The sequence below is a fragment of the Panthera onca genome, chromosome B3, assembly GCF_046562875.1.
Source record: "Panthera onca isolate mPanOnc1 chromosome B3, mPanOnc1 haplotype 2, whole genome shotgun sequence".
Classification (NCBI taxonomy): domain Eukaryota; kingdom Metazoa; phylum Chordata; class Mammalia; order Carnivora; family Felidae; genus Panthera; species Panthera onca.
The window spans coordinates 121,512,944-121,537,347 of record NC_138344.1 but is presented as its reverse complement, the minus strand read 5'-3'; the positions used below and the strand labels follow the sequence as shown (position 1 = coordinate 121,537,347).

Below are 24,404 nucleotides of genomic sequence, written 5' to 3'. Positions count from 1 at the left end.
GGCTTTCCATGTTCTCATGAAAGACCCAGTGAATTTCTATTCTGCCATATTTATATTGTTTTATAAATCTGTGTATCTGGAGGATATTTAGATTTTTTAATGTTTGGGGGGCAGAGAGACAAGGGGACAGAGAGGATCTGAGGCAGGCTCTGCTCTGACAGCAGAGAGCCTGGTGGGGTGCTTGAACTGAGGAACCATGAGATTATGACCTGAGGTGAAGTCGGACACTTAACCAACTGAGCCACCCATGCGCCCCTAGAAGATATTTAATACCTTTAAAATTGATGCTAGAGAACGGTCTTACTCTTACTCAGAAGTGTAAGGATGGGCTTAGCAGACATAGGGTAGCATGTAGATGATATTTTTTGTAATACTTAAAAGTAAATTATTGTGGGGTGCCCAGGTGGCTCATTTGGTTAAGTGTCTGAATCTTGGTTTCGGCTCGGGTCATGATCTCGTGGTTTGTGAGATTGAGCCCCAAGTCGCTGACAGTGTGGAGCCTGCTTGGAATTCTCTCTCTCTCCCTCTCTCTCTGCCCCTCCCCTGCGTGTGTTCTCAAAATAAATAAATAAACTTAAAAAAAAAAAAAAAGGAAATTACTGTATGTAAAAGGAATCCATACGCCTTGTTTATTAACACAGCATTGCAGATACGTTTATAACATTAAGTGGTATGGTCTCCAAATTTAGAGGGCTTCTTTAAAACTAGTTTTTCCTGATGCATAGGGGCACCTGTACCCCAATGTTTATAGCGGCACTCTCAACAATAGCCAAATTATGGAAAGAGCCTAAATGTCCATCAACTGATGAATGGATAAAGAAATTGTGGTTTATATACACAATGGAATACTACGTGGCAATGAGAAAAAATGAAATATGGCCTTTTGTAGCAACATGGATGGAACTGGAGAGTGTGATGCTAAGTGAAATAAGCCATACAGAGAAAGACAGATACCATATGGTTTCACTCTTATGTGGATCCTGAGAAACATAACAGAAACCCATGGGGGAGGGGAAGGAAAAAAAAAAAAAAAAAAAAAAAAGAGGTTAGAGTGGGAGAGAGCCAAAGCATTAGAGACTGTTAAAAACTGAGAACAAACTGAGGGTTGATGGGGGGTGGGAGGGAGGGCAGGGTGGGTGATGGGTATTGAGGAGGGCACCTTTTGGGATGAGCACTGGGTGTTGTATGGAAACCAATTTGACAGTAAATTTCATATATTAAAAAATAAAAAAAAAATAAAAAAATAAAAAAATAAAAAATAAAAAAATAAATAAATAAAACTAGTTTTTCTTTCTTTCATGTTGTGGCACATTTAACAAACAAAACAAAGCCTGAGGCTGTTGCCATGTGTCAGATGCAGTTGTTGCTGGTGGTGTCCTTTGACCGTTGATGCTGGTTGATCTTGCATCTCAGATTAGTGTCCCCATCCCCATGCTCTTGAAGGGAGGAAGAGTGCTTTCACCTGGAAGGAAGGCAGTGCCATCGCCCGAGGATTCAAGCTTTACCTCTAATGACTTGCTTCTGTGAACTCCGCAGGAGCTGATAGACTATCTGCGAACACATTCCCATAGTGCAGTGTATGCCACGTCGCTGTCACCGCCTGTTGTGGAGCAGATTGTCACCTCTATGAAGTGCATCATGGGGCAGGATGGCACTACCCTCGGTAAGTCTGTTTTCTTGGAAAATTTCCTATGTTCGGTAAATGCTTAGCAACCAAACATGCTCTTTTCTTGAACTTTTTTCCTCAAATGAAGAGCCAGGTCTACTAATGGGCAGAACTGGCAGATGTGTGAGGCCTTGGTTGCTATGGGCACTCTTCAGTGTGTTTGGTACACATATGCCATGACAACTAGCCTGGCTTGCTTCCAGTTGAATTTTCTTGTCTACAGATGGTGACACTTTAATCTTACGATCCTACCTATCTTCATAAGTCTTAGGTAATGAGCCCCAGAGTCTTTCTCAAATTGTACAGTTTTATATGAAGATGTGACTCACTGTGTGTAGTGAGAATCTGTTCCCAATGTATTTAAAGTCTGCTGTTTGCATATATTAGTGTCCTTGATTCAGTGCCTTTTAAAAGAGTTTCTAATTTAAGAGCGGATAATAAAAGTCATCCTGGATTTGTTTATTCTGTCTTTGGTGGGATTTGTAGTCCAAGCTAGGTGCCCTGACATAAACATACTAAAATGAACAATAAATAAAATGTGGTACTTTCTATTTGGCTTTTATTCTGCATCACTAGAGGGCAGTATTGACTGCAGAAAATGTAGAACAATTGGAATTTTTGTTTTGTTTTTTTCACTTCTGAACTATTTCCATTGTTAGTTTTGAGACATACGTTAGTTTTGGTTGTTGCTTTTTTAAGTGCATCTAAAATGAGTCTTATTCTTGTAAAAGATCCTGCATTATCAGCCTTGAGCTGTCTTCATTTATATAATATTTTGTGGTAAGACTTATTTGGTTTGCACTGAAGAGGAAGGAAGGAATATGTCTGATTTTGATTAATGTAAGCCTGTTTTCTTAAATCAGAATTTTACCTTAATATTTTTTCTCATCTGTGATATATCCTTATTATCTCTAGTAAGAGATTTTTGGAAATGGATTTTGAAAGTGTTGGTCATTTTCAGTTTCATGAATTCATTCCTTGGGGAAGGAAATACTTCATTCATATTGTGAACATAGTATGGAGCCTTGTGAGTAACCCCCTGTTAACAGTATCTATGTTATCTCCTCCCCTTCCTTTATGGTGTTAATTAGCGTGTTCTGATCTGAGATACACATATATAGCTAGCAGTGATCTACCTCCTTCACATAGGTGCCATCAACCTTACTGATCCAGTATATGGACTGAGGTGACTGCAATGAAAGGCCAACAGCTATCAAAGTTAATTTTGGATAATTTTTTTGCCCTGTCCTAGAGCATGGATCTGTGTGATGTGTGACCTCTGGATAGATGACTTATGCATACCAAATAATGAAATCTAGGCTCTGCTGGCGGTGAGAAAATGAAATATGGTAATTAGCTATAGACAGACGTTGGGTTAGCACTCATTTTCCAGTTTATTTCTCGCCTCTCTAACCACCCCCTATGCGTAGTGGTGTGAAATAAGAGCCGTCTTATTATGCTCACAGATTCTGCAGGTCAGGAATTCGGTCAGGGCACAGCAGGATGGCTTGTCTTTGCTCCGTAATATCCAAGGCTTGAGCTTGGAAGACCCAAACGGCTGGGGAAGACTCAGATGGCTGGGGGCTGGGATCATCTGGAGGCTTCTTCCCTCCCATGTCACTTGGGCCCAAGTGTCTTGAATTCTGGGCTCAGCTGAGGCTGTTGACCAGAGCACCTTCACATTCCCTCCCCGCGAGGCTGGGCTCCTTATCGCACGGTGACTGGGAATCCAGAGGGATGCTTCAGAGCAGGCGTTTCCAAAGGATGTGCTGTAACCCCATGACCTTTTCTGATTTGTTGTTAACAAGCAGGTCACTAAGGCCAGTCCAGATTGCAGGGCGGGGAAATCAGACACTGTCTCAAAAGGGAAGTGGGTCCAAGAGTTTGTGGCCATTTTTACAACTTGCCACTACCAGCTTTTATACATTTTAAAAATTACTCTCTAAAACTTTTAATTAATAGTGACAAACTTCTTTTGGTTACATTATTTCTCTGCCAAAATAGAGGATAATAAAAATGAAACCAAAAGTAGAGATAAATTCCGTATCTCTTAAATCCAGCTACCCAGTCTTAATTAAATATGACCTGATTTCTTTTGGATTTGAGTGTGTAAGGTAATGTTTATTTTTATGGTATCACTGAATGCATCTTTTCGTTGTCCTTGCAGAAGGAAAAAAGTGTGACTCAAGCAGCAGCCCTTTGACTATGCCTTAAAGTGATTTTTAAAAAGAGGTGTCTGCAAGTAATTGCCTGAGTGTGATTTTATAATAGAAGTCGACTGCCCTGAGTAAAACTTAATCTCTTATGTTCGAGACATTGAATTTCATTCATTCCACAAACACTGAGTATCTCACTATGTGTTAGGCTCTGTGAATCACAATCCACAGGAAATGGGCTTACAAGCAGATCATTTGAGTGGAGTATATACTTGGGCAGTATTGGAGATGCAGAGGACAGTGGCTTGTTGTGTTAGTCTTGGAGAGTACTATAACAGAAAAATTGAAGTTTTACTATTTTACCAAATATTTGAGCGCTTGCTGTGTGCTAGGTGCTGTTTCTAGGCACTCGTGATTCATCAAGAATGAAACACCCCCAAATTTTTGCCTAATGGGGTTTCTAGTGAGGGAAACAGATTATGGAGTATGCTAGAAAATGGTGAGTACTCCGGAGAATAAGTAGAGAAGTTTTGAGGGACCCAGTTTGCAATTTTAAATAAAGCTGTCATTGAGAAGGCAAGATTTTAGCAAGAATTTGAGAGAAGTGAGGATTTGGCCCTGAAAAATCCAGGGATAAAAGGGCCTAGAGATGGAGGCAACTCTGTGGTCAGGAAGACCAAGGAGTCCACTGTGGCCTGAGCATAATAGTACGGGTAGAGGGGTTGCAGGTGAGGTGTGGAGGATGGCAGTTCTGATAGGAGGCACACTTGTCTTGTTAAGGGTATTAGGGTGACACAAAAAAAAAACAGACACACTGGTTCTCTTGCCCTAGTATCAAATTCAGATTCTTGTCTAGTATTGAGTTCAGATTCTTATGAATCTGTGACCTCACTAATGTTGGCAGGCTTCTGGCATGCTTCAGGTAGGTTAAAAATGTTATTGGTCCTTCAGGGGCACTTGGGTGGCTCAGCTGGCTAAGTGTTTGACTTTGGCTCAGGTCATGATCTCATGGTTCATGGGTTTGAGCCCTGCATCGGACTGTGTGCTGACAGCTTCGATCCTGGAGCCTGCTTCGGATTCTGTCTCTCCCTCTCTCTCTGCCCCTCCCCTGCTTGTGCTCTGTCTCTATTCTTCTCTCTCTCTCTCAAGAATAAATAAGCATTAAAAAAAATGTTATTGGTCCTTCAGATTTGATGAAAAGGTACAGAAAATAATGTACCCATGATCTAATATTTTAATGATGTTAATATCTCACCCCATTTATCCACTTTTTAAAAAGAAAAAGATAGCTAAAACTCCCTGTAATGTCCCTTCTTGTTTCTGTTTCTCTCACCCATTCCCCAGAGATAACCACTATTCTGAAATTATCTTTCTGTACTTTTATGCTTTTACTATGACCATATCCATGTAATGTAAGTATCCCCCACTGTTTGAAGGCTCACTCTTTGCTGTGATGACTTCCAGAAATGCTTATGGAATTTAACTGTCTGAATCAAAACCCCCATCATGTGCACACCATCAAAGATGTTTTCACTTGTGCACAAGTCTGGGGAAGAAGCTGTGGAGTGCACTTCAGTTGTATTTCTCCTCTTTTCCTGATAGGACCCGGTCCCTTGTCCACTTGTGTTGTAAAATGTGTTGTGCAATATCTCTTACCTTCCCTGTATTACTAATGAAAATGTCCTGTGATATGCAGGAAAGCCTATGAAGGAAATAGGTGAGCACAAGAGGCCCATGGATGTCCCTGCATTTGAAGAAAACGTGGGAGTGTTCATGCTCATGGAGACGAGTGAATGCCTAAGTAGAAATATAATAGACTCCGTACTGGGCAGCATCACTGAATGATGCATGCTAGAGTACTTCAGTTGTTTGAGAGTTAAAATAGGTCATTGGTATTTTAGGTGCCTTCTATTTTATAGAAATTCTTGGTAGGCTGTTATGTAGATATTGAAGACTGTTTCAGTTTGGAGCTTTGGATGAGCCAGGAACATGTAATTTTTCTTATTTTTGAATGATGTAATATACAGACTCTGCCGCCTGAAAATTCACAGTGTGACACACTTAGGAACAGACTGGATTCCAGTAGTGAGGACTGTCTATGGTATTTTCTGTTTTTAAATGTTACATAAGTTGGTCATATGAGGGAAGTTTTTCTGCCATTTATTTTGTTTGCTTAATATTGTTTGCATTATTTCTGTTGAGTGTGAGGTTCTCATTCATTTGTTTTTGCCGTTACATGTTCCACGCAGTATTACCACAGCTTCTGTGTTCATCGCTCTATTGATGGACATTTAGGTTGTCAGCTCTTTTTCGCTGTTGTTACATGGTGCTGCGGCAACAGTGTGGCCGAGATTCTTTATCTTGCAGTGATATTGGTGGCCATCCTCAGAGGCTGCCAAATGCTTTCAGAAGTCCTTACAGCAGTTCAGTCTCCCATTCTAGTATATGAAAGTTATCATGTGCCCATTTCCTTGTCTTTGTAGATACTGTCAGTCCCTTTAATCCTGCACATAGGATCTGCGTGAAACAGAATCTCATTGTAGTTTTTATTTCTATTTTCCTGATCATTTGTCCCATTGGCTGAGGGTTTTTGTTTGTTTGTTTTTGTTATTTTCTTAAGTAGGTTCCACGCCCAGTGTGGAGCCCAAGGTGGGGCTTGAACTTACAACCCTGAGATCAAAACCTGAGCTGAGATCAAGAGTTACTGAGCCACCCAGGCGCCCCTGGCTGTTTGTTTAGATGGGTATTTTTAAGAGTTCTTCATGTATTCTGGATAATAATTCTTTACCACTATTGTCTCTCAACCTGAGAGACATGGCTTTTCTTTAAATCTTGTTAATAATTTCACAAAACTTTCACAAAAGTTTTCATTCTTAATGTGATAGAATTTATGATTCTTTTCCCATGTGGACAATGTTTTTGTGCCTTAAACAATCTTTTCTTTAGTCTGAGTCAAATATATCTTCTGTAAGTGTTTATTGCTTTCTTCTGTTTTGTATTAATTTGTAGTATGTCTTTATGGTTATATATGTATGTGCATGGCTTATTTTAGGGGCATTTTTCAGTTTCATCTTGGGTTATCTAGGCTTTCTAGAACCATGCATTTTAATATTGTACTGTTTTTCACTTTTTATATGTTGAAGAAGTTTATCTGGAAGGAATCAGATTTACATAAGAGCTGCACCAGTATTTCTTTCATTGAATTTCCACAGTGCTGTGAATTGGAAATGGGGAGAGCTAAAGATAACCCATAAGTGAGCTGAAGACACTTTTACATCATGACAGTGAACTTGCAAAGTGAAGAGCCTTTTCTCTACCTTGTGTCAGATATCTCATGTTTAATTTCTGTATAGGAAGGAGGGAGAAAAGGTCACGTAATGTAAGTGCTTGGTCCTGACTTTGATTTTAGTTTTAGGGAATGTTGGACTAAGAAGCTGGCTTTCTTTCTTTTCATGCCTTACCCTCTAATTTTCTGATTTCTGTTATTGGATATAAAATATCAAGCATTATTTTGAATAAGTTCATTTTTGACATACTATTTTCTCCTTTTTATAAGATATGACAGTTTCTGTTTACTTGCACGTTTTCAATCTCTGTGTTGTGTAAAGTTATTTCACCATAAATAGTCCTTGCTGTAGGACCACTTCAAACAGGATGCTAACCCAATGGAGTTCTGTTGCAGGTGGGGCTGAAGGCAGTGAAGTCACTGGGAACTTGATTCCCTCCCTCCCTCCCTTCCTTCCTTCCTTCCTTCCTTTCTCTCTTTCCCTCTTTCTCTCTCTTCTTCCTCCCTCCCTCCCTTCCTTTTTCTTTTCTTTCTTTCTTTCTTTCTTTCTTTCTTTCTTTCTTTCTTTCTTTCTTTCTCTCTCTCTCTCTCTCTCTCTCTCTCATGTCAGTTTCAGATAATTCAAAGAATTATAGCTAGATGCTTTAAATAAGCTGCAGTTATTAGCATGGGATTTTTTTGTTTGTTTTGTTTTTGTGTTTACACTTGACCACTTGCAGTGCCATATAATTGAATCTACCCTTATTACCACACACTCTACCCTATTTGGCACTCAGATTCACTTTTCTGAACATGCTGTATTTGATAGATGTGTTTTAGTTTTCTGTTTTTAAGATCATGAATTTATTATATATCTTTTCTTTCTTTTTTTTTTAAAGTTTATTTTTGACAGAGAGAGAGAGAGAGACAGAGCATGAGTGGGGGAGGGGCAGAGAGAGGGAGACACAGAATCTGAAGCAGGCTCTAGGCTCTGAACTGTCAGCACAGAGCCCGATGCGGGGCTCGAACTCACGGACCATGAGATCATGACCTGAGCCGAAGCCAGACACTCAACCGACTGAGCCACCCAGGCACCCTGATTATGTATCTTTTCTTTAAGATAATCTATTATTCGAGTTTTTAGCATTTTATATGTGGTCATAAATTTGAGGCTTTTATTCAGAATGTCAATTTTGAGACTGATTTAGGAAGTTCATGTATTACCTGTGCTAAGGTAGTTTTTATTTTCTTCTTTCCTGGCCAAGTATGGACCCCTGTTGATTTGCAGCACAAGTTTCTTGTTGCCATACAAAGATCATCTTTCTTATGTCTTTTATTTTTAAGTGTGCAGGTTTCATTTTTGGAAACTTTGCAGCTTCTGGAAGAAAATAGAAAATGTAGGGAGAAATTTGAGCATTTTTTTTCTTTTTAATTTACCTCTAAGTTCGTTAGCATATAGTGCAACAGTGATTTCAGGAGTAGATTCCTTAATGCCCCTTACCCATTTAGGCCATCCCCCCCCCCCCAACAACTCCTCCAGTAACCCTCTGTTCTCCATTTTAAGAGTCTCTTATGTTTTGTCCCCCTCCCTGTTTTTATCTTATTTTTGCTTCCCTTCCCTTATGTTTGTCTGTTTTGTATCTTAAAGTCCTCATATGAGTGAAGTCATATGAGATTTGTCTTTCTCTGACTGATTTCGCTTAGCATAATACCCTTTAGTTCCATCCACGTAGTTGCAAATGGCAAGATTTCATTCTTTTTGATTGCCAAGTAATACTCCATTGTGTGTATATACCACATCTTCTTTATCCATTCATCCATTGATGGACATTTGGGCTCTTTCCATACTTTGGCTATTGTTGATAGTGCTGCTATAAACACTGGGTTGCACGTGCCCCTTTGAAATAGCATGCCTGTATCCCTTGGGTAAATACCTAGTAGTGCAATTGCTGGGTCATAGGGTAGTTCTATTTTTAGTTTTTTGAGGAACCTCCATACTGTTTTCCAGAGTGGCGGCACCAACTTGCAATCCCACCAGCAGTGCAAAAGAGATCCTCTTTCTCCACATTCTCACCAACATCTGTTGTTGCCTGAGTTGATAATGTTAGCCATTCTGACAGGCGTGAGGTGGTATCTCATTGTGGTTTTGATTTGTATTTCCCTGATGATGAGTGATGATGAGTGTGTCGGTTGGCCATCTGGATGTGAAATTTGAGCATTCTAATCTTGCTCCGTGTTCTTGGCTTTTCCTGTTGGCTTTAAGAGACTGGGGCAGGGGAAGACAACTAAAAACTGTGGGAAAAAAATCACAATAATTTGAAATATTATTCAAATATTTCAAAATTCCATGATGTAGAGCTAGCTATAGCCATATGGTAGAGTCAGTATTTCTGAGCATAGTATTTTTAAATCATTTTCTTATTTAAAACAATCACACAGAAAAGTTGGAAATAAAGCACAAAAGACTTTTTTTTCCTGAACCAGTTGAAAACAAGCTGCTGATGAGAAGCTTCATCATCCCATATGCTTTAGTGAGTACTTCCTACATTTTCCTTCATAACCACAATACAACCATACAAAGCCAGAAATTGACACTGAAACAGTTAACAATTAACTAAACAGTATGGCATGATGTTATTTCAGTAACTAATACTGAAACGTTATTACTGTCTATTCCACAGACCCCTTTTAAGTTTGGCCAGTGTCCGTCCGAGTGATGCAGGTGTGGTTCAGAATCACGTGTTGCATTTAATGGTCCCCGTCTCTAGTCTTCTGCCGCCACAGTTCCCACTCTTTCTTTGACTTCCATGACTTTGACACCACGAACGATTACAGGCCACTTATGCTATAGAATATTCCTCAGTTTGGGTTCACCCAGTGTTTTCCTCATGATTAAGACTCAGGAATGTATCTTGAACAGGAACAGCACAGAAGTTACACTGCGGTTTTCTATCTTCAGGTTATTCAGGCCTGAAATCTTGGTCAACTTCCCCCATATCTAAGTCAGATTTTGTTGATTCTGCCTCTCACTTCTGCTTACTCCCATTGCCACATTCTATTTCAGGCCCTGATTACCTATTGCCCAAACTATTGCCCCAGTCTATAACTGCCTTTTTCTTGCTGCAATCTTTCCTGAACACAGCCACCTGTTGCTCTTCCTAACAGACAGCTGTTTGTCAGCATCTGCTTAAAGATGCAGAAATAGAAAATAGCAGTCTTCAGTATCTACTAGTTGCTCGCAGAATAAAGTCCAAATAATTTATACGATGCTCAAGGTCATCTACATTTAACAGTAGCTTAACCCATCTTTTTCTGTATCCTCTCACATATCCTTATTTAAACCAGCTTGGTCCCTCTGCCGGAATGCTTATCCTCCTATCCCCCAAATTCTGTTCATTCTTCAGGGCCAACTGAAAGGCTCTTTTACAACACCTTTGTGCTAATACCCTTTTTCTCTCAAAAGCCTTTTTTCACAACTTTATAGTATCACAGACTTATAATTTTGTCTCACAGGGTTGGTGTTTAATGTTTGAACACAGTGTTTTGTCTAAAGTGTGTATGTAAGTCAGTTCGTAGACTTAACTGCTAGATGTTAAAATTGGTGTCCAGTCCTAAAACACCAAATATGTGATGAAATCTCTAAACTTTACCTTTTCATTGTAATTTTGACTGTTTTAAGTATTTTAAAGTATTTTATGTTACTTGCTTTTGGGTTTTTTTCTTCATAACTGATTGTGTAGCTACAGTACAATTCCAATGAGCATATAAAGTTTATTATTGTCATATTCAGCGAGTCTAATAATTTTTGGTTTTGTCTCAGATGAATTAAGTTTCTGAGTCCTGTGTTAGTATTCACACTTTATTTTTTCCCTTTAGCTAATATTTTTGATAATACAAGGATGAACTGTCATAGAATAATGCTGTTATAGAAAGACAGAAACTTTTCCAAAAATGAACGTTCAGTTATGGCAGTATTACTGGGTAGTAACTTGAAAAGCTTGTTGGTCAGGTGTTGGAGCTAGACCAGTAGTGTGGAGATTTCACTGTATAATGTATTGAAGTTCTCTAACCCTTGGCTGTAATGTTTCTGTATGTATGTCACCTCCCCTGTTAAGATCCTTGTCTTGTTCCTCCTTCGCACCTTAAATAGTGCCTGTATCAGGAACTTAGAGTCAATAATTGTTTGACTTGATTATTCTCATAATTGTTACCTATATCTTCCCAAAGTAGAATATAAACTCCACAAAATCATGGAGTTTTGGCCATCCTGTTCATTTGATTCTTTCTGTTTAGAACTGTGTTTGGCACATAGTAAGCATGCAGTAAATACTTGGGGGATGATTAAATGAATACTTTGGTGCCTTGAAGAGAGGCATTATTAAGAGTTAATGACCTACGATTTAGTCCCTTATATTCTTTGTGCTCTTAAATGCTGAGGACTTGATAAAGCTATGCACCTAAGAGGAAAAGATCATTCATTCACTCATATAGTATTATTCCTGCATTGAAACCTCATGTATGTATACTGACCAATGTTCCTAGAATTATAGGATTTAGGAAGAAACATACAAGAGACTTAAGTTTAATAATTTGGTTTTTAAAATATAAATGTATCTTTGATTTGATGTTGTTACTGATTTTCCCTTAGTGGGATAAATCCTCAAACTTTGATGATACAGGTGATTTGACCTTTGCTGTCCCTAACCAGGTCCACTTGTAACGTAGCAACCATTTGTAAGCTGGCTTTCTGAGCCTGAGAAACATTTGCTCCATTCTCACTGGCAGGTGTATCTCATCAGTGATAAAGAAATGGAGCCTAAGAATTGTTGGAGAAATGTTATGAATTAGATTAGGATAGAGACACTGAACCTAGTTTCATATAAATAGGATTTATAGGTAACTGTAAAACAGATAAGACTTGGATTATAATATAAATACTTGTTTGTCATTAAATATTCTAGTTGAGCTTTAGGGTTGTCCCTGAACATCTATTCTAAGCAAAGATATGACCTGCGTCAGAATGTGGGATTTACGGCACTCGTTGTTTTCACAGGAGCTACTGTTCTCTCTCCAGTTATGTGCTTAGTATGATTTTTCTCCCTGCCCCTCCCCAAAGCCAGAGTTAGTGGATCTGAAATAGTTGTTTCATAATGATAACATGGGGGTGCCTGTGTGGCTCAGTTGGTTAAGCTTCTGACTCTTGATTTCGGCTCAGGTCATGATCTCATGGTGGTTTGTGAGATCGAGCCCTGTGTTGGGCTCTTCATTGACAGCATGGTGCCTGCTTGGGATTCTCTCTCCCTCTCTCTCTGCCCCTTCCCTGCTCACGAGCATGCTCACTCTCTCTCTCAAAATAAATAAACTTAAAAAAAATAATGATAATATGATGAGCTATGAAATAGTGACCAACTCTTCTTCATTTAAGATGAAATTGGGTGTCTGGGTGGCTCAGTCGGTTAAGGGTCCGACTTTGGCTCAGGTCATGATCTTGCAGTTCGTGAGTTCGAGCCCCACATTGGGCTCTGTGCTGACAGCTCAGAACCTGGAGCCTGCTTCAGATTCTGTGTCTCCCTCTCTCCCTACCCTTCCCCTGTTCATGCTCTGTCTCTCTCACAAATAAACATTAAAAACAATTAAGAAAAAAAGATGAAATCAAAACTAAAATGTGACTTGAATTGTTGGGTGTTAAAAAAAATCACTTAGTTTTGACACTTGGAAGACTTTCTTTTGTTTCACACAAGTGTGGTGAAATAATCATAATATTATTGCTCTTAATTAATTTCTAGTTTATAGGATCAGTTACAGGTAAAGGATGGAAAGTTTAGCAGTGGTTATAAACCAAATGTAAATAACAAAAACCTTGGCATTGTAAACAGTAGCAGACGGAAGACAGGAGGTGTCGAAAGGGGTAAAGGAAGGTGAGGGACATGAAGGTGTATCAGCTTCTGTTATGTACTTGGTGGAGAGTCAGTAAATACTATTTTAAGTTAATAAAGTATTTTAAAGTAAAGGAATCGTCTTCAAATTTATGACGGTGCTGGCCACTAGAATTAAAAACAGTCATACGACAAAACTGGGCGGTGATTAGTAGCGGAAGCACGGCTGTCTTGGCACGCCGCCGCCACCACCACCACCACCACCACCACCACCACCACCACCACCACCCTGCAGCGCTGCTGGAACAGAAGCAGGGGTGTGAGCGTGTTAATCAGCACTGTGGTGCTAGCTGCCAACAAGCTGGATGGAGAACCCGGCCCCGCTTCCTGGGATGGGAATGGAGGTGGCTGGTTGGAGGTGGGCAGGGGGCACTTCTGTACTTTGTATTTAATATTCGGTACTACTAGACTTTTATCCTATGTGTATGTCACTTTTGTGAGTACAACTGTTTTGTTATCAGATGCCAGACTACATGGATAACCTACATGGAAATAAATCCTGCCTAAAATATGAAAGTAAGGCTTAAACATATACACAGATATTACATGGTTGATTGTTAAGAAATGTTCTCATCTTTTTTGTGGGAAGATGTATTGCTCTGTGGTGATAAGAGTGTGGAGCCTTCAGAGAAGCCGCAATGGCGCAGGGGAGGTTGAGATCCACCCACTCCCCTACTTTGTAAGCCCTCCTCTCCCTCCCTCCTTCCCTCCTTCCCTTTCTCCCCCTTTCTCCCCCTTTCTCCCTCCAGTTCCTCTCCTTTTCCCAAAGAAGAGAGGGTCATGTGACTGGATTGATGAGGAGCTGTTGAACCGAAGCCAGAGAAGAGTGGGTGGGAAGTGTGCGGGGAGGAGGGGGGCTCGTGCTTTGAGTGGACACACGGAGTTAGAACAGGCCAGCTAGAAAAACTGACAGCTAGGAAATTCTGACAGATTCCGCCAGACATTTGAAATTCTAACTTTTACTTAGCACACCTCCAGTAATGGAAATTTAGCTGTAAGATCTATTCATGAGTCCAGGCAAAACATGACTGACCAAAAGCAACTAAAATTGTGCTTTTTCATTTTCTGGAGCTGTGCTTGGCTGTATTTTATTTCTGGCTAGAGATGTAGTTAATAACATGCGTAGCACCCAGCTTAGTGTCTGGCATCTAGTAGTAGCCTTTTGATAAATTTGCTGAATGAATGAATGCACACATCCATAACTATTAGAAAATGAGTGGGTTCTTAAAGTGTATTGCTTAAGTAGATGAATGTTAAACGAAATGGCCAAATCATGGAACAAATTAAATAGATAGGTACATTTTACTAGGTAAATTTAAAAACGATGACAAGTAATTTTCCGGAAAACTGCACTTTTTGTACTTCTTAGTTTTGAAAGAACTGAGCCTATGTAGGCGGTTATTGTATAGGAGAAAAAAGGAATACCTTGGGCAGATTGAGGTTTAATTAAAATTAGTTTGGGCTCATTTGAATTAATTCCTATAATAGACTTGTTAATGAGGTGTTAAATGATCATCTTGAGAATCCCAGGAACTGTCAAAAGTTAATTTAGGAGAACTGAGAAACTTAAAAAAATAATTTTAAAAAGCATTCCAGGAGTCCCATGCTGAGGAGGCTGTTTTAAAGAAAACAGAATCTTGGGGCACCGGGGTGGCTCAGTCAGTTAAGCATCTGACTTCGGGCTCAGGTCGTGATCTCACAGTTCATGAGTTTGAGCCCCACATCGGGCTCTGTGCTGACAGCTCAGAACCTGGGGCCTGTTTTGGATTCTGTGTCTCCCTCTTTCTCTGCCCCTCTCCTACTTTTTGTCTGTCTCTCAAAAGTGAATACATGTTAAAAAAATATTTAGAAAAGAAAAGAAAAGAAAACAATCTTTTTGGGAGGAGAGGTAGGCATAAGGAGAATCTCCTGCTTTTCTGCAGGAGGCTGCAGCTTTTCCATCCATTTGTTACGTTAGGTGGACAGGCTAAGCCTGGGCACCCTTCTGTAAGTGCTGAGCTTTCTGCGCGCAGGACTGTTATTGGATTCCACTTTTTTCGTTGTCATTATTTATCTGCTTTTACCTAAGTGTTTAATTCAATATTAGAAATTCATGTAAATAAAAATCAAGTTTTCTAATAAACAGTTTTCTTCTTAGTATAGCTTAGCAGTATATCTGACATCGCGAATCAAACCAGATTACCTCCTTTCTTATAACTGACTTCCTTGAACACCGTTAAAAAAGATACTGGCTTCGACATTTATAAAACATTTATCAAGCATCTACTGTGTATCCTGTGGTAGGTTTCAAACATGATACTTGCCTTTGAAAAATCTTACTGTCTAGTGCTAGGGATAGGATTCCAGAAAAGACCTGGTCTCAGAGCCACAGGTAAATTCTTCCTTTTTTCAGCTTCCTCTTTTCTCAGGTTCCTCCTTCTGTCTCCTCCCCCAAAAGCTCCTTCCTCACCATCATCCCCCCAAAATCTTAAACTTCCTTGAAGCTAGCTAATTATTTGAGGCAAACTCAGATTTTATTAATCTTATGTTCCTTTAATTTTTCTAAATGGATTTTTCCCTTTTTTTTAATGTTTATTTTTAGAGTGTACTTAAGCAGGCGGAGGAGAGAGAGAGGGAGGGATGGGGAGAGACAGAGAGAGAGAGAGAGAGATTGAGAATCCCAAGTGGGTTTCGTACTGTCCACACAGTGCCCACCGCAGGCTCACAAACTGTGAGATCATGACCTGAGCCCAAATCAAGAGTCAAGACCCTTAACTGACAGAGCCACCCAGGTGGCCCATCTAAGTGGATTTTTTTCTATAGAAGCTTTCACTCTAGTAAATTACCAGCAATTAAAGAAAAAGAAAGATTTTCCTTTTGTAAATTAACTTCATCATTATGTAGCCTAAAGGGCTTTTTAACCAATAGCTTAAGCCTTCTAAAATCGGCAAGCAATATGACCACTTCAGGGGTGCCTGGGGCTCAGTTGGTTAAATATCCAACTTCGGCTCAAGTTATGATCTCACAGTTTGTGGGTTCAAGCCCCACGTTGGGCTCTGTGCTGACAGCTCAGAGCCTGGAGCCTGCTTTGGATTCTGTCCTTCTCTCTCTGCCACTCCTCTGCTTGTGCTCTCTCTCTTTCAAAAATAAACATTTAAAAAAAAATAAAAAAAATCACAAGCAATATGACCGCTTCATGAGTGGAGAAATTTCAGCCCACAAATGGTGCAAGTTTTCTCAATATCTTGTCTCTAAATTGAAAGAACGTGACTTTCTTGAACTCCGTTTCTTCTGAAGTTGCATTAATGGTATTTAACATTTTATTAAAATAGACCTTTATAACCTCATTCTAATTTTCTGATTTCTGGTATGCTAGTATTCCAAAAAACCTAAATTTATTTGTGAGTAATTAGCCCTGCAAATGAAAGTCCTTTGGGGTATTTATCTACCTATTTCCTCTCCATGGATCAATAACCCCTTAAGCCTCCTTCTCTGTTTTAGGAATCTGTTCAGAATACTCCAGAGCTCTGTTGCACAGTCTGTTTCTTCTTCCACTCCCATCTCTTTCTTCCACATCCAAATGCTAATAAAAGTGTCTCACCACAAGAGTGGTCTCTCCCTTTGTGTCTTGCTTCAGAGTTTGTTTGAAACTAGCTATTAAGATGCCCACAGGCAGCAGGCTGGGAGCTAACCTTTGAACAAATGTAGACTTGTTCAGTTTGTAGAATATGGTTCTTAATGCAAAACATAAATAAGGAGTTGGAGGTTCCCATGGGACAGGAAAGGAGCCTGCACTGGATGTTCCTCCTTTGGGAGATGTAGTAAGATGATATAAGGAAGTTAATTCTTAATTAAAGCACTGTGAGTCAGTACAGGGTCATTTTGTTTTTTAAGATGAAACTGGGTGAATTACCTTAGTCTTATTACATAATCAAATTTATTTTAGGGGCGCCTGGATAGCTCAGTCAGTTAAGCGTCTGACTTTGGCTCAGGTCATGATCTTGTGGTTTGTGAGTTCAAGCCCCGTGTCGGGCTCTGTGCTGACAGCTCAGAGCCTGGAGCCTGCTTCAGATTCTGTGTCTCCCTTTCTCTCTGCCCCTCCCCTGCTCATGCTCTCTCTCTGTCAAATATAAATAATAAAACATTAAAAAAATTAAAAACAAGTTTATTTTGAAGATTTTTTTCCCCACAGTTTGATTTATTCAGTTACTGTGTAGCTGAGCCTTATGACCATTCCTTAAGCCTGTTCTTATCATTTCTAATTTGTGAACCTTTATAACCCAGGCTCTGTTTTGTTTGTTGGAGAAGAACTTTCTAAACCTTAGCATGATTAGAATTGCTTCCCCCCTGCCCCCAGAATTATTTCTGAGGACTTTGTCTAGGAGACTTGATCCTAGTTTTTCACCAATTTTGCTACATATTTAAAAAAAAGGAGAGGGTGTATGGACTCTGTTCTCAATTAAGAACCAGATATCCTTCTGAAGCCTTGCCACATTTGAGAGCTTTTTGAAGAGGAATTGATTTAAGGAAACAAACAAAAAGTCACCTATGGTTTTTCTAATTATCTAAATATTTTAATCTGCCTGCCATCTGCTCCGGTGGTGAAGTAAGGTTCAGAAGGACCTCATTAAGATACACTGTTGTAAGCCTCTGTTCTCAAGCTTTGTCCATGGACCCTGGGCATCAAAGGCACTTTTAGTGAAGTGGTTCTTAACTTGCTCACACAAAGGAAGGCTTTAAAGTTAGTAATAATGCTGATGTCAGGGTCCCTTGCAGACCCTGTGAGTATCTGGGGGTAAGACCCCTGCAGTGTGTTATTTAAAAGCACCTCAAACTTGAGCACCAGTGTTGTAGAGCTTGTTAGAAATGAGGATTCTAATCCATTCTACCAGACCACTGAGTCTTGGTGGACAAGGCCCTAGAATGTGCAAAAAAAAAAAAAATTTTTTTTAATGTTTATTTATTTTTGAGAGAGAGACAGAGTGTGAGCGAGCAGAGAGAGGCAGAGAGGGAGGGGGCAGAGAGAGAGAGAGAGAGAGAGAGAGAGAGAGAGAGGGAGGGCAGAGAGAGAGGGAGAGAGGGGAGGGGCAGAGAGAGGGAGACACAGAATCTGAAGCAGGCTCCAGGCTCCCAGCTGTCAGCACAGAGCCCGACGTGGGGCTCAAACCCACAAATTGTGAGATCGTGACCTAAGCCGAAGTCAGGTGTTTAACCGACTGAGCCACCCAGCTGTCCCTAGAATGTTTATTTTAAAGAAAACCTCAGTTAATAATGCAAACTAGTTTTTAAGGAATTTAAGGGTTATTTTTTTCTTTTTCTTCTCCCTTCCTCCCTCCCTCCTTTTCTTTTCTTTTCTTTTCTTTTCTTTCTTTCTTTCTTTCTTTCTTTCTTTCTTTCTTTCTTTCTTCTGCTTATTTACTTCAAAGAGAACCAAGAGCTATTCTACTGGTAGGTGTCTGGAAGGCATGATATATAACCTCTTTCTTTTGAAAGAAAAATAAAGGGACATGTTGGCTTGTGGAACAGGAGTTTGGTGGTAAAACTGAGTTGCCAATTTTAATTGTTTTTGGAACTCTGGATGCCTTGATGCTTTCTTCTAAAGAGCTGATGATCCTTCCTGAATGAATCATTGACACAGGTGGAGAAGTCAAAAACCAACTAGGAAAGGAGAAAGAGAAGTAAGAATTCAGAGACCCATGATCATGCTTCTTAAGTCTGGTTAGAATTACTTTTGTTTCGCTCTTTTTTTTTTTAATGGCCTATTAATTCAGAATCAGATTTTTCTAGTACATAACCTACGAATGGCTTTCCCTGCTATAAACTTTAAAAAGTTCAATACTAATTAGCTTGTGAAACTTATTATTGCTTGTCTTCCACCCCTGGTAACTATTAATTTAATTCCAAGCCTAGCCTTACCAGCAAGTGTCTTATTTCCTGGCCCTCCTCATCTGAGGGTGGATGCTTGAGGGCAGTACATCCCTTTAGTTCTGCCTAAATGTATTCCAGCCCCAAAGCATAGTCTTTGGACAAATTAAGACTTTCTGTCCTGACTGTGAGCTGGCACCCTTTAAACTCAGTTCCTTAATTTTTCGAAAGCACTTGGCCTCCTTTCTTCCTTTTGTTTAGGGCCCTCTGTTTCTGGCTGTGCAATAGCAACCATGCTTTTAAACTCGATTGCATTGAATCAACAACTTTAAGCCTTGGCCCCTGCAGCCTGGTGCACATCCTGTGGCAGTCCTCAGGAAATCCTAATTTTTGGCATTGAAACTAATTAAGAGATTAAACTACGGTTGGGGAGTGATAAGCAGTACTTGAGAGAGTCATTTACTGTGCAGTGCTTGGTGTTAGCAGAAGCTGCTCTAGTTGCGGATGAGAGAAAGAGCAACAGTAATGTGGGAGAGTAGACTCAGATAACTTGGCTGCATTCTTGTAGGGAGACAAAACGCCAAAGTCCACTTTGGAACAGTAGCGTCCCTAGGGGAGGAAGAGGCAGGCTGTCTGCTTCGATGTTCATTAGTTTGACAATTGCCCAAACTGAGCGCTTTATTTGTTGCCAGTCTGGCAAAATAGAGGGGCTGCTTCTAGGAGATGGTGAAACTAGTTCCTACTCCTTTTGTTTCAGTGTTAAAGTTACTGAACTCTTGCTTTCTGGAAGTGCCTTATAAATATCTCTTTTATAAGACTGTTCGCTGGAGCACAAAAATAGCTTGTTAAGAGTGGGTTGGAGGTACATTTATTGTCCTATTCCTTATGTCTCTTATAAGGACCTTCAAACAGAAAGATTTTCTAGGGCAATTTAGCTGGTACTTAAGGGGAACATGGTATTCAAATCAGTCTGCCCTGCTGTTTAGCTAATATATCTTTTATTTTTGTCTTAAGTAATATTTCCAGATAAGATACTTTATCCTTCTTTCTCTGAAATCATGTGAAAAACCTGAACTCATACATTCAAATTCCAACATAGTGTGGTTTTGCTAATGTTTTTTCTTTACATCCCATGGTCTCCTCTCTCTCCCACTGCTGTTTCCTGCTCTAGTCCTGTTTGGTACTTAAAGATATTTTTAGGTATAGTGATCTTAATTTCATTTACAGATTGAAATTTTCAGGTGTTCATGCAGAAGTTAAAGAACAAAGGATGACCTCATAGGTCAGTTGATTTGTGTGTTTAGGCATTCTTTTGTCCCTCCTTTCCAGTAAACCATGAGATCCTACTCCCCTGGTATATCCCGACTGGGTGCTTGTGACACATGTACAGTTTATTGATCTAGAAAGTTCTCTGATGAGTGGAAAGTGTTGTCTGCTGCCTTCTCCACCCACTTTAGAGCTGTCCATAGAAGGTGACCATTGGTAATTAAGAAAGATGAGTGAGGAGAGACTGCTGCTTCTTTAGGAAAGAAACTGGATGACTTTGTTAAGAATTCATCCCTGTTCTGCCCAGCCCCTATGCTAAGGTATCATCTACATGTGAAATAATAAAAATAATAATATGGAGTGGAAGTTCCTTTGTAGTGTAACCTTGTTAATTCTCAACATTTTTTATTTATTTTTGGGACAGAGAGAGGCAGAGCATGAACGGGGGAGGGGCAGAGAGAGAGGGAGACACAGAATCGGAAGCAGGCTCCAGGCTCCGAGCCATCAGCCCAGAGCCTGACGCGGGGCTCGAACTCACGGACTGCGAGATCGTGACCTGGCTGAAGTCGGACGCTCAACCGACTGCGCCACCCAGGCGCCCCAATTAATTCTCGATATATTTCTGTTGGCAGGGAAATCAGCTTTGGTACTTAAGCACTCATAAGATTCTTAAGATAAACAAAAGTTTAAGAAATTTCAACAAGTACCAAGGGTTTGCCACTACTGCCAGAAAGGTTTTCTGTTTTCCATTAATGGATCTTCACCTTTTCTGAACTTACCATTCAGTTTTAATTCGTTAGCATACCCTGATTCTTGGAGGAATGTGCAGAGAGTGTGGCTGCAAGATTTTTTGCTCTAAGATGCTTGCTACTGTATGTGATTTTGAGTAATGTGTACCATTCAATGATTCCTAAAAAACACCCCATTAATGATAGGATGTTGTCTTCCCTAGAGACCTAGAGTACTGTTTTTTGCCCATTGATAGAGAGCAAAGGAAGTACCTGGCTATTTTTATATTTGGTATGGGAAGGGGGGTTCTTCTCTCTCATAATCAAAACTATTTAGATGAAGTACAGTAATTATATGGGTTAGTACTCTTTCCAATTCTGTGCTTGTTCTTCAGATACTGGTCGCAATGGGGATGGTGACCATTTGGGGAGAGAAGTAGAAAGAAGATGGTAGAAAATGACTGGCTTTAACAGCAGTTGGAGATTATTTTTAACATCTAAGTAAGAGTGTGGCCATTATTCAAGAAAATGTTCTATTAAGTATCATCTTAGTCCCATTGGGCTTGGGATAAGTTGGTTAGATGAATAAATGGCCATTTCTTGGAGAGGATCTGAAGCTTTCTGAGGCATCAAAGCTGCAATCATCATCATAAAGCATTTGCTGGACTTTTCCTGTGCAGTGTTTTTATAGAGAGGAAGAGGGAGAGTGGGCAAGAGAGGTATTATAAGAAATTGGCTCACATAGTTGTGGAGGCTGACAAGTCTGCAGATCTGCATTTGGCAAGCTGGGGGCCCAGAAGAGCTGATGTAGTTCTAGTCCAAATGCCGTTAGTCTTGAGACCCAGGAAAAGCTGATGCTTCAATTCAAGTCTGAAGGCAGAAAAAACCTGATGTGCCAGCACGACAGGCAGGCAGGAGAAATTCCTTCTTATTCAGGAAGGCCCATTTATTCTTGTGAGGCCTTCAACCAACTGGATGAGGCCCACCCACATTAAGGAGGACAGCCTTTACTCAGTTATTCAAATGTTAATCTCATCCAAAACATCCTCACAAGCACAGCCAAATTATGTCTGACCAAACATCAGACACTCTGTGGCCCAGTGAAGACAACACATAAAATTAGCCATCACAGCTTTCTCTGTTGATTAGTGCTCTCTTTTTAAAAAAATGTTTATTTATTGAGAGAGAGAGAGAGAGAAAATGTGTATGTGTGCAAGTGCACAAGCTGGGGGCAGGGGGAGACAGAGCGAGGGGGAGAGAGAATCCCAAGCAGGCTCCACATTGTCAGCAAGGGCCCAACAGGGGCTCGGACTCACGAACCGCGAGATCAAGACCTGAGCTGAAATCAAGAGTCAGATGCTTAACCGACTCACCCACCCAGCACCCCACCCCTCTTGTTTTTGAACACTAAAATTTGCCTGCAAAGTTTTCCAGGTTCACTAGAAGTAAATATGTGAATAAACTCTGTTCTAGGCCTGTCACTTTTGTCTCCCTCTGTAGTGGGCTTGGCAGTGAAGAACCGGCTTTGGGTTCTAAACTCTGGTTCTCTTCAAATGTAAACAGTTTTTATAATATTGTTTGTTAACTTTATATTTTAGTTTATTAGTTGATTTTTAGTTGGTTTCATTAATAATGTTCAAACTCTGGGGAATTTGCTGTAAAGTAACATCAGTAACATGATGAGTATATGCAGCTCAGGAATCAGTCTGTTAAGGATCCAAAATACAGGATTTTTAATACCAATTTAAATGTATCCATCTATTCATTCTTTATTTTGTTTATAAAACTAATAACATGCTTATTTTCAAACCCAAATATTACAGAAAGTAAACAGTCTCTATGATCTTATGTCTTGGGATAACTCATGTCAGTTGTTTGGCATATAGTCTGCAGATTTCTGATTTTACATGCCCTTCTATACAAATAGTAATTTTTATCACGGTTACTCCTTTTTAGCAATGGCGTGTAAATAAAACCACTTGATTAGAAGAGTTTGACTGGTAGTCACGGGAAGGAAGAAAATGAGAATATTTATTGTTTTTTTAACCGTTGCTGGGGACAGTTTTGTTCTAGGATTATTACACTTCTTAATTTTGGCAAGAACAAAAAACAGATGAGTTCTGCTGGGATACCTCCTCTACCGTCTGTGTTTAATAGTACTTAAGTATTACAGAAGAGAAAGAAATCACATTGTGAGAGGGCTGTCAGCTTGTGAATTCTCCATAAATGGGGGCATTAACAACGCCTAAGCAAGTGATAATATCCAAGTCGGCTTGAAGGTCAGAATCTTATCCTTATGGTAAGCGGAATTGTCTGTATTGTTTCAGCATTTCTTGTGCAGCAAGAAATTGTTTCAGCATTTCTTGTGAGAGAGCACCCCACATAAGGCTAATGTATTACAATGTTAATTCTCTCTGAAGTGTTAAAAAAATGAAACAAAATAAGCCATGTTACTGTCAGTTGTTAATAAGAGTTGGTGAGAGGTGAGTCTAGCCAATTGCTCTCCTCACCTTAGACCAGTGAGAATTGCCCTGGCAGAACACAGATACTCTTGTGCAGGAAGCTCTTTCTCTGTCTTGACTTGAGCATGTTGGTGTCTTCTTTTGCTGTTGTTATTTTGTATTCTTTTTTTTTTTTTAAGTTTTATTTTTTATTTTTTAAAATTTACACCCAAATTAGCATATAGTGCAACAGTGATTTCAGGAGTAGATTCCTTAGTACCCCTTACCCATTTAGCCCATCCCCCCTCCCACAACCCTCCAGTAACCCTCAGTTTGTTCTCCATATTTATGAGGCTCTTCTGTGTTGTCCCCCTCCCTGTTTTTATATTATTTTTGTTTCCCTTCCCTTATGTTCATCTGTTTTGTCTCTTAAAGTCCTCATATGAGTAAAGTCATATGATTTTTATCTTTCTCTGACAAATTTCACTTAGCATAATACCCTCCAGTTCCATCCACGTAGTTGCAAATGGCAAGATTTCATTCTTTTTGATCGCTGAGTAATATTCCATTGTATGTATTTACCACATCTTCTTTATCCATTCATCCATCGATGGACATTTGGGCTGTTTCCATACTTTGGCTATTGTGGATAGTGCTGCTATAAACATGGGGGTGCATGTGTCCCTTTGAAACAGCACACCTGTATCCCTTGGATAAATGCCTAGTAGTGCGATTGCTGGGTCATAGGGTAGTTCTATTTTTAGTTTTTTGAAGAACCTCCATACTGTTTTCCAGAGTGGCCGCACCAGCTTGCATTCCCAGTGTATTTTGTATTCTGACAAACAGTTTTGACCTGTGTGTCATGACTGACAAATGTGTGCAAGTGATAGAGCTATCATGCAAATGAGGAATGGATTATGCCAGGTGTTCAAATACACATTTCATGGCTTCTGGATGTTTCTTCAGGGAAATGGTTGAGGACTCAGCTAGTAATGATCGGCAAAAAAAAAAAAAAAAAAAAAGAAAAAAAATAGGATTAGTTAGTTAAGGCCTTTGATACTGTAAAGCATCACAGATGTCCCTGCAGCCTGCGAGTATTGAC

The 24,404-nt window shown here is 39.8% G+C and overlaps 1 protein-coding gene across 1 annotated transcript in view; it reads left to right on the top strand.

The window, feature by feature from the left end:
* Window positions 1-24,404, top strand: part of SPTLC2 (serine palmitoyltransferase long chain base subunit 2) — a 102,546-nt gene that overhangs the window by 49,995 nt on the left and 28,147 nt on the right. Inside the window, exon 9 of the mRNA XM_078447958.2 lies at window positions 1,537-1,663. Within this exon, the coding sequence (XP_078304084.1) occupies window positions 1,537-1,663 (127 nt within the window). The remainder of the gene's footprint in view (window positions 1-1,536; window positions 1,664-24,404) is intronic.